General features: G+C 54.3%; 2 protein-coding genes across 4 annotated transcripts; one reads left to right on the top strand and one right to left on the bottom strand.

Moving 5' to 3' along the window:
- Window positions 1–526: 526 nt before the first annotated feature.
- On the bottom strand, window positions 527–1,352 carry LOC102134857 (uncharacterized). The gene is given in 4 exon segments (XM_065530668.1): window positions 527–658; window positions 660–778; window positions 781–1,122; window positions 1,250–1,352. Coding segments are annotated over 4 exon segments (696 nt in total).
- On the top strand, window positions 1,336–11,562 carry CEL (carboxyl ester lipase). 3 transcript variants are annotated; one of them, XM_065529929.2, is made up of 11 exons: window positions 1,336–1,573; window positions 4,171–4,321; window positions 4,410–4,532; window positions 4,808–5,005; window positions 6,207–6,337; window positions 6,514–6,621; window positions 6,782–6,899; window positions 8,497–8,683; window positions 8,863–9,066; window positions 10,275–10,472; window positions 10,785–11,562. In XM_065529929.2, exons 1-11 carry the CDS (start codon window positions 1,463–1,465, stop codon window positions 11,461–11,463), a joined length of 2,208 nt encoding a protein of 735 aa, XP_065386001.1. In that variant the 5' UTR covers window positions 1,336–1,462; the 3' UTR covers window positions 11,464–11,562. The 3 variants fall into 3 exon arrangements, 2 of the variants coding, with proteins under 2 accessions (XP_065386001.1, XP_015291760.3); XM_015436274.3 differs by lacking the exon at window positions 1,336–1,573 and adding an exon at window positions 1,730–1,816; XR_012424205.1 differs by lacking the exon at window positions 10,785–11,562 and having other exon boundaries at window positions 8,863–9,138; window positions 10,275–10,411.
- Window positions 11,563–16,502: the final 4,940 nt, after the last annotated feature.

Raw genomic sequence — 16,502 nt, 5'->3', positions numbered from 1 at the left:
TGTGCCACTGCACTGCCTGGTGACAGAGTGAGGCCCTGTCTCAAAAAGAAAAAAAAAAAACCCCAAAATCTGTGGACTCAGGTGATAATGACATGTCAGTGTGGGTTCATCCAGCGGAACAGCTGTACCCCCTGGTGGGGGCTGTTGATAATGGGGGAGACTGGGGTGGGGCGAGGACATACGGGAAGTTTTTGTAAGCTTCCTCTAATTTTGCTGTGAACCTAAAGCCGCTCTAAAAATGTATATATATAAAAAGTGGGGCCTTCCTTTCCCTCTCCCCTGCCCCTGCCCTCTCCCCCACCTCCTTCCTCTCCCTGCTGCCTGCCCTCTGCCCTCCCCTTTCCTCCTTAGCCTCTGTAAGTAACACTGCAGTGAATATCCTGGAGCACAAAGAGCCTGTCTCCCAGTTCAGAATCACCTCCTTTAGTTCATAGAGCAGGTTCTCAGAACTAGAGTAATGGGGCAAAGGCCTGAGGCAAATGCATTTGTTCTGGGGTGCCCCAGCCACCTGCAGGCCCCTTCTTCTCTATGGCCTGCATTTGTTCTGGGGCACCCCAGCTGCCTGCAGGCCCCCTATTCTCTGTGGCCGACTCCTCCTCCCTGCCTCCTGGCCTTTCCCCAGCCTCCCTCGCCCACTAGGCCTCCTGAATTGCTGGGTACCGGCTGTGGTTGACAGACAGAGGGACAGATGTGGCTCTGCAGGTCCACTTGGTACCAGGCACCAGCCGCAGGGATGGCAGAGCAGGGGTGTGGTTGGTGTGGGAATCACAGGCTCCAAGTCTCCTGGGGGGCTGTTGGCTGGGCAGGCTCTGGCTGCCCCCACCCTGTCCCCATCACCGCAGAGTGCTGTGTGGTGACTGGAGCTGCCACTGAGTGTCTCGGTGAGGGTGACCTCACACTGGCTGAGCTTAAAGGCCCGATCAGAAGACTTTGTTCATGGTGTTCTTTCACTTGTCATAGCCTTTCCTGGCACTGGGAGTAACAGGTGTTCACAGAAAATGCGAGTGGCCTCCTCCTCCTCCGCGACCTCACACGACCTTATCCCTTCCCCCCTGCTGGCCTCTTCCCCTCCCCTTCTGTCGCTCTGCCTGGGTGTGCCTGGGGGCCTTGACTGGGCCCTTTCTTTCCTCAGGGAAGCCCTCAAGGTTGGGCTAGATGCCCCCCTAACCCTCCCACCCACACCATGTTCCCCTGAGCCTCTAGTCCTTCCTCCCAGGACACATCAGGCTGGATGGTAACATCTCCCCACCCTTGAGTGGGACTGCCTTGTGCTGCTCTGGGACCCACACCCAGCTTGGACTGCCCGGTCCACAGGCCCCAGGAAAAGCTCGTACAGATAAGGTCAGTCCCATGAGTTGGGGGCCCGCAGTATGCCGCCCTCTCTGCCCCAGAATTCACGTGTTTGGTCCCCTGTGAAGCTCCTTTGGGGACCTAGGGGACAGGCAGTGCATGGAGACAAAGTATGCCCTTTTCTCTGACAGTGACACTAAGCCCTGTGAACAAACCAGAAGGCAGAGCGCTGTGCACCCTGCCCGGCCCCGCCACCCCCCTTGCCACCTGCTTCTGCTCCCAGGTAAGCAGTAACCTGCACAGGTGCACCGTGGGTTTTGGGAAAACTGGATCTCCCTGCACCAGAAGGGGTGGAGGGGAGGGGGTGTCTGTGACCTCATGAACAGGCATGTGACCTTGGCTCCGGCTCCATAAATACCCGAGGCCCAGCGGGAGGGCCACCCAGAGGCTGACGCACACCATGGGGCGCCTGCAACTGGTTGTCTTGGGCCTCGCCTGCTGCTGGGCAGTGGCCAGTGCCGCGAAGGTAAGAGCTCAGCAGAGGGGCAGGTCCTGCTCTCCTCCCCTCACTCACATCTGGAAACTTCGGGCCAGGCTGAGAAAGAGAGCCCAGCACAGCCCCAGGGCAGTTCCCGGGCACTCACCCTCATTTCTGTGGGGACAGGGGACAGGTAAAATGAAGGATGCCCAGTTCCATTTGAATTTCCGATAAGCTGCCAAGAACTGCTGTGTATGTCACATGCAATATTTGAAACACACATGGGCCGGGCGCAGTGGCTCACGCCTGTAAACCCAGCACTTTGGGAGGCCCAGGTGGGTGGATCACTTGAGGTCAGGAGTTGGAGACCAGCCTGGCCAACATGGTGAAACCCTATCTCTACTAAAAATAAAAATGTTAGTTGCGCATGGTGGTGGGTGCCTGTAATGCCAGCTACTTGGGAGGCTGAGGCAAGAGAATTGCTTCAAGCTGGGAGGTGGAGGTTGCAGTGAGCTGAGATCACGCCACTGCACTCCAGCCTGGGTGACGGAGCAAGACTCTGTCTCAAAAGTATAAAAGAAAAAGAAAAAAATGAAACATACTAAAAAAACAATTCGCTGTTTACCTGAAATGCAAATGTCATTGGGCCTCTTGAATTTGCATTTGCTCAGCCTGGTGATCCCACCTACCAAGCTCTCTGATGGACACTGTTGCCATTTTACAGAAGGGGAAGCAGGCCAGGGGCAGGGAGTGTGGAGAGCAGGCAGTCGGGGCAGAGAGAGGCAGGCAGGCAGCCCAGCATCGCACAGCTGCTACCTCCTACTCCTGAGCAGGAACCTGAGAGCTGGGCTATTCCACACCGGGTCCGGGTCCCTTCAGAGGGAGAGCCGGCAGGCAGGAGCTCTCTCGAGCATCCATAAAATCCGCCCTCTCTGCCTGTGAGGGGGAAGCCACAGAAACCCCAAGCCCCGCAGGAAGCCGGTGTCAGCGCCCGGCCCAGTCCCTGCCCCCAGCAGGACTCACACAGGGGACCCCAGATGCCTACCACGTTGTTCTCGTGCCTGCTCTCTCAGGCCCTGGGGTCTCCTCTCTCCACCCCCACTGCCTGCTCTCCACACTCTCTGGCCCTGGGACCTGGAGGTTTGAGCAGTGATCCTGGGCTCCTCACTCAAAGGAGAGGTCATCCTCTTCTTGGGCGAGCTCTTCTTGGGGTGCTGAGAGGCCTTCGGCAGGTCAGCACGACCCCTCCCCATTCCCCCACCCTGAGGCCCTCAGGCCAGTCTCAGTTGCACAGGGACACTTCTGCCAGGTGACTTCTCTACACCGCCTCCCAGAGGTGGGGCGGGGCTGGGGGGAGCTGACACGAGGAGACACGGATGCCTCGCAGGGGTTGCCCATGATGTCTGCAAGTGTTGCTTCTGGCTCCTTCCCTCCCGTTCCAACCACCCCACTCTCCCACCCCGGTGTGGCAGGGGCCCATCAGCCTAGACTTCAGAGGGCTGCTGGGACCCTAGCTGGACCTGAGGGTGTAGGGCCACCCTGCCCTTCCCCACCTGGAGCCTGGCACAGGTGAGAGCCAGCAAGCAACCACCGGCTGCCAGCATGCACCATAGGCAGGAGGAGCTGCTGCCCAAGATGGACAGGAAGTGGCTCTGGGGCAGACAGTTGCCTCTCAACAGGGTGACTTCAAGCCCAAAAGCTGCCCAGTCTCCGTTCCCTCAGGGACAGAGGGTGGATGAGCACCAACCTCCAGGCCCCTCGTGGGGATGGACAGCTTGGTGCACAGAGGCAGTTCTCATGGCACAGGGAAGCGTGGTGGGGGGTGGGGGGGTCCCTGGGAGGGGGGTTCTTTACCAGCAGGGGGCACAGGAGCTGTGGGGACTTGGGTGTGGGGACATCGACTTTGTGCCCAGCCAGCTAGGCCCTGTGCAGGGAGACAGGAGGAGGGAAATGCAGACCCCACCCCTCAGGAAGGAGGAAGGTTGGTGTGAAACATCCCGGGTACACTGAGCATTGGGTACGCTCCTGCCTGAGCTCCTGCCTGTCGCTCATCCTCCACATGGGCGTGGGGAAACAGGATCGGAGTCAAAGCTGGGCGGCCACAGCCTGAACCCAAACCTCCATCGCACCTCTTGGCAGGCTTCCCTAGTGGGAACACTGGTCGAACCGGTTTCCTCTATGATTCTGGGAGCAGGACACCCCCAGGGATAAGGAGGGGAAGAGGAATCCTCAAGCCCTGAGCAGTGCGGGGCAGAGGGTGCTGTCTGCGTCTCCTGGGCAGAGCTGTCCTGCTTCGAAGCTGTCTTTGCCTCTGGGCACCCAGTGTTGGCTTGCCTTGCCCACTCTGGATTCAGGCCGATGGGGCCTGAGCCTGCCTGACCCTGCCCGTGTCTCCCTCCCAGCTGGGCCCCGTGTACACGGAAGGTGGGTTCGTGGAAGGCGTCAATAAGAAGCTCGGCCTCCTGGGCGACTCTGTGGACATCTTCAAGGGCATCCCCTTCGCGGCTCCCACCAAGGCCCTGGAGAACCCCCAGCCACACCCCGGCTGGCAAGGTGGGAGTGGGTGGTGCCAGACTGGCCCTGCGGTGGGGCTGGTGAGGGCAACTGCCTTCCTCATGCCAACTCCTCCTGCCACCCGCAGGGACCCTGAAGGCCAAGTCCTTCAAGAAGAGATGCCTGCAGGCCACCATCACCCAGGACAGCACCTACGGGGATGAAGACTGCCTGTACCTCAACATCTGGGTGCCCCAGGACAGGAAGCAAGGTCTGCCTGCCCCCTGCTCCCCAAGGGAAGTTCCCATGCAGCCAGAGCCGCGGATCTGCTCCTGGCTTGAGTCTGGGGCTGCAAAGCTGAACTGCCATGCAATCCCGCAGAGGGGAGAGGGGAGCGCCCGTGCCAGTCCCCCAGCCTGGGGCAGGGCCACGCCTTGGAGGGCCTCCCTGTCTCGGCCCCAGGCACCTGCTGCACAGGGACGGGGGACCAGCTGGGGAGAGGGCTAGGCAGGGCGTCTGGGGTCACCAGCCACTTCCCCATCTCAGTCTCCCGGGACCTGCCCGTTATGATCTGGATCTATGGAGGCGCCTTCCTCATGGGGTCCGGCCACGGGGCCAACTTCCTCAGCAACTACTTGTATGACGGCGAGGAGATTGCCACACGCGGAAACGTCATCGTGGTCACCTTCAACTACCGTGTCGGCCCCCTTGGGTTCCTCAGCACTGGGGACGCCAACCTGCCAGGTGCGTGGGCCTCTTCGGCCCTGAGGTGGGGCGGCCAGCTTGCTGAGTCCAGCAGGGAGATTCTCCTCAGTGCCCCTCACCCCAAACAACCAGTAGCCATCCACAGAAAGACCCAGAAGCTGGAGTAGAATCACGAGAAGCAGGAGGCCCTCGGCAGCCATAGCAAAATTAAAGATGCTGCGGAGGCCAGGAGAGGTGGCTCATGCCTATAATCCCAACACATTAGGAGGCTGACACAGGTGGATCACTTGCACACAGAAGTTCAGGACCAGCCTGGTAATCACAGGGAGACCCCCATCTCTACAAAAAATATAAAAAATTAGCTGGGGACCAGGCGCAGTGGCTCAATCCTCTAATCCCAGCACGTTGGGAGCCCAAGGTGGGCGGATCACATGAGGTCGGGTGTTCGAAACCAGCCTGACTAACATGGAGAAACCTCTTCTCTACTAAAAATACAGAATTATCCGGGTGTGGTGGCACTTGTCTGTAATCCCAGCTACTCGGGAGGCTGAGACAGGAGAATAGCTTGAACTCAGGAGGTGGAGGTTGCAGTGATCTGAGATCGCGCCACTGCACTCCAGCCTGGGTAACAAGAGCAAAACCCCATCTCAAAAAAAAAAAAAAAACCAAAAAAAAATCAAATTAGCCGGGCATGGTAGCGCATGCCTCTGGTCTCAGCTACCTGGGAAGCAGAGGCGGAAAGATCGCTTGAGCCCAGGGATTGCAGGCTGCAGTGAACCGTGGTCGTGCCACTGGGCGACAGAATGAGGCCCCATCTCAAACATAAAAGAGGCTGTGGGACAGACAGACAAACAGGCTGAAGCTGAGAGAGAAACCCGTAGAGCAGAGCCGAGTGAGAGAAAACGACACCTTGAGGCAGAGACAGCTGTGGACACAGAAGTGGCAGGACACAGACAAGAGGGACTAGGGCAGGGGCAGGAGAGGTGCATGGGCCTGACCATCCTGCTCCCCACAAACACTACCCCCTCTAGCACCCCACTGACACAACCTCCTGGGGACCCACCCCCTCCAGCACCCCACCCGACCCAGCTTCTCAGGTACGCACCATTTGCCAACCGGGGCTCTGCCGTGGCCCCAGGTCTGTTGAGGGCATTTCTGCCCCACCCACACTGGTCTCCCCTCCTGGAGGCCAGGCCTGGGTCACTGATCTCTTGCACCCTCTCCCCTGCCCTGCCCGCAGGTAACTATGGCCTTCGGGATCAGCACATGGCCATTGCTTGGGTGAAGAGGAATATCGCGGCCTTCGGGGGGGACCCCAACAACATCACACTCTTTGGGGAGTCTGCTGGAGGTGCCAGTGTCTCTCTGCAGGTCTGGGGATCCCCGTGGGGAGGGCCTGCCCCACAGATTGGGAGGAAGCTCAAACGGGAAGGGGAGGTGGGAGGAGGAGCATGGAGCTGGGGCTGTGGTGCTGGGGTGTCCTCGGCCCAGCCTGGGGTGGGTGAAGTGGGGAGCGGCCTTGGTGACAGGATCTCTGGCTGTCGTAGACCCTCTCCCCCTACAACAAGGGCCTCATCCGGCGAGCCATCAGCCAGAGCGGCGTGGCCCTGAGCCCCTGGGTCATCCAGAAAAACCCACTCTTCTGGGCCAAAAAGGTAAACGGAGGAGGGCTGGGCAGCGTGGGGGTGGAATTGATACCCAGGTGGGGGCCGTCCTCATTTCCATTCTTTGTCTTGGACCCTGTCCTTGCCTTCCAATGGTTCGGAGCCCTGAGCACTGGCCTCACCTACCTGCCGGCCTTGCTCCTGCCCTCAGGTGGCTGAGAAGGTGGGTTGCCCTGTGGACGATACCGCCAGGATGGCCAAGTGTCTGAAGGTTACTGACCCCCGAGCCCTGACGCTGGCCTATAAGATGCCGCTGGCAGGCATGGAGTGTGAGTAGCTGCTCGGGTTGGCGCATGGGGTCTCGAGGTGGGGGTTGTGGGGGTACTGCCAGGAAGTACTCTGGGGAAGAGAAGAAGGTGCCGGAGCTGTGGTCTGGTCCTGTTGCCATCAAACTGGTGACTCCCCTCAAAGGCCCCAGCTGTAAGGGAGAAGGGGAGCCATTGTTTCTTTTTTTCTTTTTTTTTTTTTTGAGATGGAGTCTCACTGTTGCCCAGACTGAAGTGCAGTGTCAGGATCTCAGCTCACTGAAACCTCTGCCTCCTGGGTTCAAGTGATTCTCCTGACTCAGTGTCCCGTGTAGCTGGGACTACAGGCACATGCCACCATGCCCAGCTCTTTTTGTTGTATGTTTAGTAGGGATGGAGTTTCACCGTGTTAGCTAGGATGGTCTCGCTCTTGGGACCTCGTGATCTGCCCGCCTTGGCCTCCCAAAGTGCTGGGATTACAGGTGTGAGCCACCATGCCGAACAATTTTTGTATTTTTAGCAGAGACAGGGTTTCACCATGTTAGCCAGGATGGTCTCGATCTCCTGACCTCGTGATCCACCCGCCTTGGCCTCCCAAAGTGCTGAGATTACAGGTGTGAGCCACCGTGCTCGGCCCCTTCTTTCTTCTTATCTCCCATGAGTTACAGACTCCCCCTTTGAGAAGCTGATGAACATTTGGGGCCCCTCCCCCACCTCATGCATTCGCATACAGTCATTTGCATACAATTTTAGGGAGATCCATAGACCCCAGACCAAGAGCCTTTGTGCTAGATGACAGTTCGTTCATTCATTCATTCATTCAGCAAACATTTAGTGAACTGCAGCACTGGGGCCTCCAGCTCCACTATTCTGTACCCCGGGAAGGCCTGGGGACCCCTTCCACAAACAGCTGTGCATGGCCGCCACACCAGCTTGCTAGGCTAACGCTCTCCCTTGCACATTCTTCTATGGCAACGTGCCATGAAGCCAAGTCATCTGCATGTTTACCTGACATGAGCTCAACTGCACAGGCTGGACACGCCCAAACAAAGCAAGCCACGCGGGCCTGCTGGAGGCAAAGCCCACTGTGCTGGGCCCAGTGACAGCCGGGCCCTGCCTGCCTCAGCAGTCGCAGGGTCCTCTAGGGGCCTGTCCGGGGGTCTGGAGGGCAATGCAGACCTCACACCATTTTTGGCTATTGGAGTGGAACCCAGCCCTGAGAGAGGGAGCTCCTTCTCCATCAGTTCCCTCAGCGGCTTCTAAGTTTCCTCCTTCCTGATTCAGGCCCAGCAAAGAGAGAGAGGAGAGGGAGGGGCTGCCGCTGAAGAGGACAGATCTGGCCCTAGACAGGGGCTGTCAGCCTGGGGACGTGTGGCAGGGCCTGGAGACATTTGTGATTGTCACGGCTGGGGAGGGGGTGCTCCTGGCACCTTGTGGGTTGAGGCCGGGGATGCTGTAAACATTCTACAGGGCACAGGATGCCCCAATGGTGCAGAATCAACCCGGCCCCAAGTGTCCTTAGATCAGAGAAGGGAGGAAATAGCCAACTCCAGCCCTGAGAGGCAAGGGGTGGCTCAGGGGACACTGGAAGGTATAAGAACCTCCTGGCTCTCCCACCCAGACCCCATGCTGTACTATCTGGGCTTCATCCCTGTCATTGATGGAGACTTCATCCCCGATGACCCCATCAACCTGTACGCCAATGCCGCTGACATCGACTATCTAGCAGGCATCAACAACATGGACGGCCACTTGTTCGCCAGCATCGACATGCCTGCCATCAACAAGAACAACAAGGAAGTCACGGAGTAAGCAGGGGACACAGGACCCAGGGGCGACCCGTGCTGGAGGGCGGCCGGGAAGGCACTGGTGAGGGGGCCAGCCTGGAGGAGGAAGACACTGAGTGGAGGACTGGGAGTGAGGAAGTTAGCACCGGTCAGGGTGGGTATGCACAGGGGGAGTGTCAGTGCCTACTTGGTCCCCGCAGGGAGGACTTCTACAAGCTGGTCAGTGGGCTCACAATGACCAAGGGGCTCAGAGGTGCCAAGACTACCTTTGATGTCTACACTGAGTCCTGGGCCCAGGACCCATCCCAGGAGAACAAGAAGAAGACTGTGGTGGACTTTGAGACCGATATCCTCTTCCTGGTGCCCACCGAGATTGCCTTGGCCCAGCACAGAGCCAACGCCAAGTGAGGATCTGGGCAGGGGGTGGCTCCTGGGGGCCTTCCTGGGGTGCTGCACCTGCCAGCCGAGGCCTCGCTGTGAGTGGCTCTCAGGTGTCTGGGTTGACTGGGAAAGTGGTGCTTGAGTCCCCACCTGTGCCTGCCTCATCCACTTTGCTGAGGCCTGGCAAGACTTGAGGGCCTGTTTTTCCCTCCCAGCCTATCGGGGTTTATGAACCCCACGATCCTCTGCCCTGCTCAGCCCTGCACCCCATGGTCCTTCCCACTGGAGAGTTCTTGAGCTACCTTCCATCCCCCACACTGTGCATTGAGACGACACTGGACAATGGTTTCTATCCACTGACTCTTATGGGCCTCAACTTTGCCAATTACAAAACAGTTTCAGCCCACAGCCAGATTAAAAATCTTCATGTAATAATAGCCAATTATAATACAAAATAAGGCCAGACACAGTAGCTCACGCCTGTAATCCCAGCACTTTGGGAGGTCAAGGCGGGAGGATCACTTGAGGTCAGGAGTTGGAGACCGGCCTGGCCAACATGGCAAAACCCCATCTCTACTAAAAATACAAAAATCAGCCAGGCGTGGTGGTGCGCACCTATAATCCCACCTACTCAGGAGGCTGAGGCAGGAGAATTGATTGACCCGGGGAGGTGGAGGTTGCAGTGAGCCGAGATTACGCCACTGCACTCCAGCAGGGGCAACAGGGTGGGACTGTGTCTCCAATAAATGAGTAGATAAATAATAAAAAATAAAAAATCAGTTAGGAATACGAAAAAGATAGGAAGATAAAAGGATACCGAGAAGTCTAGGATGAAAGCTTTGCAGCAACTAAGCAATACATTTAGCTGTGAGCCTCTTTTCACTGAAGGCAAAAAGGGAAACAGTTGAGGGCCTATACCTTGTCCAATCTAATTGAAGAATGCACATGCACTTGGAGAGCAAAATATTTCTTGATACTGAATTCTAGAAGGAAGCTGCCTCACAGTGTTTTGTGGAGGTGAAGTATAAATTCAACAGAAATGGCAGAACCCATGAATCCATGAATTTGGTTCTCAGCTTTCCCTCTCCTGGGTCTGAGAAGCTCCATCTCTTCATGTGAATCCCTCAGACCCTTCCCTGCCCTCTGCCCGGGACCTCCCTCCAGGGCCAGTCTGTGGGCTGGGCGGTCCCCGGTGAGCACCCTGCCTACTTGGGTGGTCTCTCCCCTCCAGGAGTGCCAAGACCTACAGCTACCTGTTTTCCCATCCCTCTCGGATGCCCGTCTACCCCAAATGGATGGGGGCAGACCATGCAGATGACATCCAGTACGTTTTCGGGAAGCCCTTCGCCACCCCCAGCGGCTACCGGCCCCAAGACAGGACAGTCTCCAAGGCCATGATCGCCTACTGGACCAACTTTGCCAAAACAGGGTAAGGCTTGGGTTGAGAGCAGGGCGGAGGGCCGCAGCACGAGGCCCTGTTCCCTCACTTGCCAGCGGAGGGACTTTGGGCAAGTCACTTATCCTCCCCTGCATCGGAATCCATGTGTGTTTATGAGGATAAGAGCTACTGGCAGAGCCCCAAGCCCGCGCACGTGCACAGCCTGTGTCCTGTATGCGGTGAGGGGCCACGGTGCCCAGGGACAGCTCAGAGGACGGGGATGGCTCAGGCGTGCGGGTGCAGAGCAGGCCTTCAGCCCCCTGGGAGTCCCCAGCCCCTGGACAGCCTCTTCTCACTCTGCAGGGACCCCAACATGGGCCACTCGGCTGTGCCCACACAGTGGGAACCCTACACCTCGGAAAACGGCAGCTACCTGGAGATCACCAAGAAGATGGATGGCAGCTCCGTGAAGCGGGGCCTGAGAACCAACTTCCTGCGCTACTGGACCCTCACCTATGTGGCGCTGCCCACGGTGACCGACCAGGAGGCCACCCCCGTGCCCCCCACAGGTGACTCCGAGGCCACTCCTGTGCCGCCCACAGGTGACTCCGAGGCCACTCCTGTGCCGCCCACAGGTGACTCCGAGGCCACCCCCGTGCCCCCTACAGGTGACTCCGAGGCCACCCCCGTGCCCCCTACAGGTGACTCCGAGGCCACCCCTGTGCCGCCCACAGGTGACTCCGAGGCCACCCCTGTGCCGCCCACAGGTGACTCCGAGGCCACCCCCGTGCCCCCTACAGGTGACTCCGAGGCCACTCCTGTGCCACCCACAGGTGACTCTGAGGCCACCCCCGTGCCCCCCACAGGTGACTCCGAGGCCACCCCCGTGCCCCCCACGGGGGACTCTGAGGCCACCCCCGTGCCCCCCACAGGTGACTCCGAGGCCACCCCCGTGCCCCCAACGGGTGACTCCGAGGCCGCCCCTGTGCCCCCTACAGATGACTCCAAGGGGGCTCAGATGCCTGTAGTCATTAGTTTCTAGCATCCCATGAGCCTTGGTCTTAAGAGGCCGCAAGGGCGGGACCCCAGGGGCTCCCCTCCTGTCTTTAGCTCTTTCTGAATAAAACCTCATTTCCCTGTCTGGAGTCTTTCTTTGCTCCCAAGGCTAAGCTGCGGGATCTGCCTGTCAATTGCAGGCTTGCTTTTTCATGCCCAGCTCGTCTGTCTTTGGCCAGAGGTGGCCTCAGGTTGGTCTCTGTAGTCCTTTGACACAACCCTTGGTTCTTGGGCACCTTCTTTACTTACAGCCACCATGATGCTGCAGACTCCAGCCCCTCCCTGGCATTTCCTGCCATGGACCCGGGCCAACCATTTCCCCAGGGCGCACTCCTTCGTCAGTGTGAACATGCTGTTTAGAGACCCCAATCTGGTCACCGGGGTGGTGCTTGCTCCTGGGATTTCTTTACCGCTAGGGCTTTGGAAGAGACAGAGCCAGGAAATAAGTATATTTTTTAAACCAATAAAAAAAAAATAAAGTATGAGGCCGGGCACAGTGGCTCATGCCTGTATTCCTAGCACTTTGGGAGGCCGAGGCAGGAGGATCACTTGAGGTCAGGAGTTCGAAACTAGCCTGGCCAACATGGTGAAACTCCATCTCTACTAAAAATACAAAAAATTAGCCAGGTGTGGTGGCGCGCACCTGAGGTCCCAGCTGAGGGAGAAGAATCGCTTGAGCTCGGGAGGCGGAGGTTGCCGTGAGCCGAGATCGCACCACTGCACTCCAGCCTGGGTGACAGGGCAAGACACGATCTCAAATAATAATAATAATAATAATAATAAAAGTATGAATTCATGCAGGCATTTCCCAGTTGTAAGATTGTCAGGTTTCACTTCTCTGATTTTACAACTGTTTCTTTTTCTACCTATGCTGAAAGTCTGGGTTCCTGACAGTACCAGCATCGTTTATGTTCTTTTCCCTATAACATACATATGCTAGTTTTGAAATATAAGATATTGCAGTAAATCATATAAGTTATATTTAAAGTGCATGAATTTAAATAAATTATAAATTATATAAAGTAATATATGATAAAATATTAAGACTACTAAGGATCATTTAAGATCGATTTGCTCATTCTCCTTAAATTCTCCCACAGAATAAACAATTGTGCCTCCAGGTCCTTTGAGTAACACTATGGTTAGGCCATCTACCGATACACAGTTAGTTAGAACTTTGGGGTTTTTTTAATATGCAGATGTAGAAACTGACCTATGACTTTTTTTTTTTTTGAGACAGAGTTTCACTCTTATCACCCAGGCTGGGGTCCAGTGGCCTGATCTTAGCTCACTGCAACCTCTGCCTCCTGGGGTCAAGCGATTCTCCTGCCTCAGATTCCTAAGTAGCTGGGACTACAGGCATGCACCACTACGCTCGGCTAATTTTTTTGGACTTTTAGAACAATAACTGTAGACCCTAATATTGGTTGTGCCATGCACTTGTCATCCATAGTTTTGCTGAGTGAAGGAATTGATGGGGAAATGTGAAATTCAGAGAGGCAGGCACGGGCCCAGGCCACACAGCTGGGGAGCGTCAGCATTGGCTGGGACCTGTGTTGGATTTGCAGTTCTGCCTTGTGTGATGTAACCTGGACTTCATTAAAATTAAAAATTTCTGCTCTGCAAAGACACTGTTAAGAAAACAAAAGACAAGCCACAGACTGGGAAAACATTAGCAAAAGACATCTGATAAAACACTGTTATCCAAAATATACCAAGAGCTCTTAGCACTCAATAAATAAGAAAATAACCTGATTCCACAATGGGTCAAAGGCGGACACCTCACCAGAGAAGCTATATGGGTGGCAACTAAGCATCTGAAAACGTAACCTAGGTTGGGTGCAGTGGCTCACGCCTGGAATCCCATCACGTTCGGAGGCTGAGGCAGGAGGATAATCCCATCACGTTCGGAGGCCGAGGCAGGAGGATCTCTTGAGCCTAGTTAATTCAAGACCAGCCTGGACAACATAGCAAGACCCATTTGTATTTTTTTTTTAAAGATATGCACATCAGCCGGGCGCAGTGGCTCACGCCTATAATCCCAGCACTTTGGGAGGCCGAGGCAGGCGGATCACGAGGTCAGGAGATCGAGACCACCCTGGCTAAGATGGTGAAACACCGTCTCTACTAAAAATACAAAAAATTAGCCGGGCGTCGTGGCGGGCGCCTGTAGTCCCAGCTACTTGGGAGGCTGAGGGAGGAGAATGGCGTGAACCCAGGAGGCGGAGCTTGCAGTGAGCCGAGATTGCGCCACTGCACTCCAGTCTGGGTGACAGAGCGAGACTCTGTCCCCGCTCCCGAAAAAAAAAAAACAAAAAACAAAGATATGCACATCATATGTTGTCAGGAAAATGCAAATTTAATCAGTGAGCTACTACTGGATGCCTGTAAGAATGGCCAAAATCCAGAAAATTGGCCAAACACCAAATGCTGATGAGGACGTGGAGAAACCAGAACTCTCATTCATTGCTGTTGGGAATAACAAATGGTACAGCCACTTGGGAAGACAGTTTGGCAGTTTCCCGAAAAATAAAGCCTACTTCTACCATGTGATCCAGCATTCTCATTCCTTAGGATTTACCCAACCTCCAAACAGATGTTTATAGCTGTAAACCAAAAATAAAATTCCAAGCCCCACAACTGACTGGGTGAAACGCCCTCTCGGCCAGGGGGACCCAAAGGAACCTGAAGGTTCAGGCCATGATGGGCAGTAGGGGTGGGACATGCCTCATTCTCTCTTCCCTTTGGAATTCAGGCACAGCTGACCAGCTTTAAAACAGAGATCTTAAGACTGACAGAACAGACTCTAGAAATAAGATCAAATTCCAACCTGATGTAGTATAGCATCACATGACAGCAGGCCATGAAAGACATTGAAATATTTTACCCAAAAATGTATTTCTTTGACATATTTTGGAATGGCCCTGCACAGCTGTCTCTTGTGGAGGAAATCTGCATCGTGTAGAGAATCTCCTTCCCTTTCCAGGCTGTTTCTGAAGAGTCCAGCGCCTTTTAGAGGACTGAGTAAGAAACATTAGCCATCTATTGTCCCTAAGGGAAGCCATCTATGGGACTTCATCTACATAACAAGAACCTTGGGCCAGGCACGGTGACTCACGCCTCTAATCCCAGCACTTTGGGAGGCCGAGGTGGGCAGATTCCTGAGGTCGGGAGTTTGAGACCAGCCTGACCAACATGGAGAAACCCCATCTCTACTAAAAATACAAAAGTTTAGCTGGGTGTGGTGGCGCATGCCTGTAACCCTAGCTATTCAGAGGGTAGAGGTAGGAGAATTGCTTGAACCTGGGAGGCAGAGGTTGCAGTGAGCATAGATCACGTCATTGCACTTCAGCCCGAGCAACAAGAACAAAACTCTGTCTCAAAAAAAAAAAAAAAAAAAGAACCTTGATCTTCACAACGTTTTAACCTAACCAAGACCCTCCTTTCTGTTGATTCCAGGGTTTTTGATAATAACTCTTTCAACCAATTGCTAATCAGAAAATCTTTGAATTCACCTATGCTTTGTAAGCCATCCCAAACTCTCTCACATTACTGATTTATGTCTTATGTCCCCCCGAAACGTATAAAACCAAGCTGGAACTCAACTGCCTTGGGCACACGTTCTCAGGAACTCTTGAGACCATGCCTCTTGTGATAGTCAATCATATTTGTCTCAGAAAAAATCTCTTCAAATACTTTACAGTTTGGGTTTTTGGTCAACATAGCAGATGTTTCTAGCAGCTTTATCCGTAATTGCCACAACCTGGAGGTAACCAAGATGTCCTTCAGCAGGTGCATGGATACAATACATCCAGACAATGGAATTTTTTCTGCTGTAATGTTGTAGGATGCAGAGGACTAGAGAGACCAGTACAGGGCAATAGAGGAGGATATTAATTTTAAGGTATGCACCAGCTCAGTGGATTCACATCCAAAAATCCTGAGCCTTGAACAAAGACAGTGGAGTTTTTATAAGCAGGCTTACAAAAGCAAAAAAAGGCAGTCAATCATAGAATGCATAACTTGTGGCCTTGCCTAGCTGGTGGCCTTGTAGCTGCATCAAAAGAAAAACAAGAACTGGCTAAATACAGACATTTGTAAAACATAGTCATGCTTAATTAAGAGGCCAGGGAAAGGAGTAACAGTAAAGGAATTTCTCTCTCTTTTTTTCCTCAACCTTGCTCTGGAGGTGGGGGGCTGTCTGGAGCCCATTCCTTTGGCCTTGGCTTTTTGGACAGTGTTATCTTATAACTGTCTTTGAAGTGAGCTGCTAAGCAGAGGAAAACTTGTTTCTTTTTCTATTTAACCCTTACTACATTTTTCCCCCTTTGAGGACTTTTGTAAAATAAGTTTAATAGAAGGCCTCACTGTTACTTAATTCTGCATGAACAGACAAGTTTTCTTCTTTGGGCAAAGGTTGATTTTTACACAGAGCCATTAGCTGAGTGGTAATTTGCCTAGCTACTATTGCCTCTATAGTTGATTGAATGCTTCTAACAAGGAGAGGTGAGAGATGGGGGAGTATTAGGCAACTTCCTAGTACAGCCAGAACTACTCCTATTAAAGTCTTGAACCCTCCGAAAAATGAAAACCAATCTCCAAAGGAAAAATCTGGAGACCACCCTTTCCAAGTTTGAACTGGAACATGGGCTAATTTTCTCATTCTTGCAGTTATTTCTAGAATTGCCTTTCCACTGTCATTGATTTCTGGGCAGCAATTAGTTACACTGAACTTTCCACATCCTCCTCCTTCCTGGGCTAGGAGGTAGTCTAAAGCTAATCTATTCTGATAGATAGCATTTGTCATTTTTCCAGATTGCTGGGTTAACAGATCTGAAGCCTTTGCTGTTTCATTAGTGATGATCTCAAGCACTATCTGAAAACTTATGATGCAGTTAAGCATGTAAATAGGAGTACCGTAACCCTATAACCCATCTTCCCCCCAGGTAGCTGGCACATAGTAGTGAATTATTCTCTCAGGGGGCCATTCTTCATCTTTCCAGTCCCCTATGGCTATGTCTTTCT

Source organism: Macaca fascicularis, chromosome 15, assembly GCF_037993035.2.
Source record: "Macaca fascicularis isolate 582-1 chromosome 15, T2T-MFA8v1.1".
In the NCBI taxonomy this organism is placed as follows: Eukaryota; Metazoa; Chordata; class Mammalia; order Primates; family Cercopithecidae; genus Macaca; species Macaca fascicularis.
The sequence above is the reverse complement of the archived record's forward strand: the minus strand, read 5'-3'. Positions and strand labels throughout refer to the sequence as shown.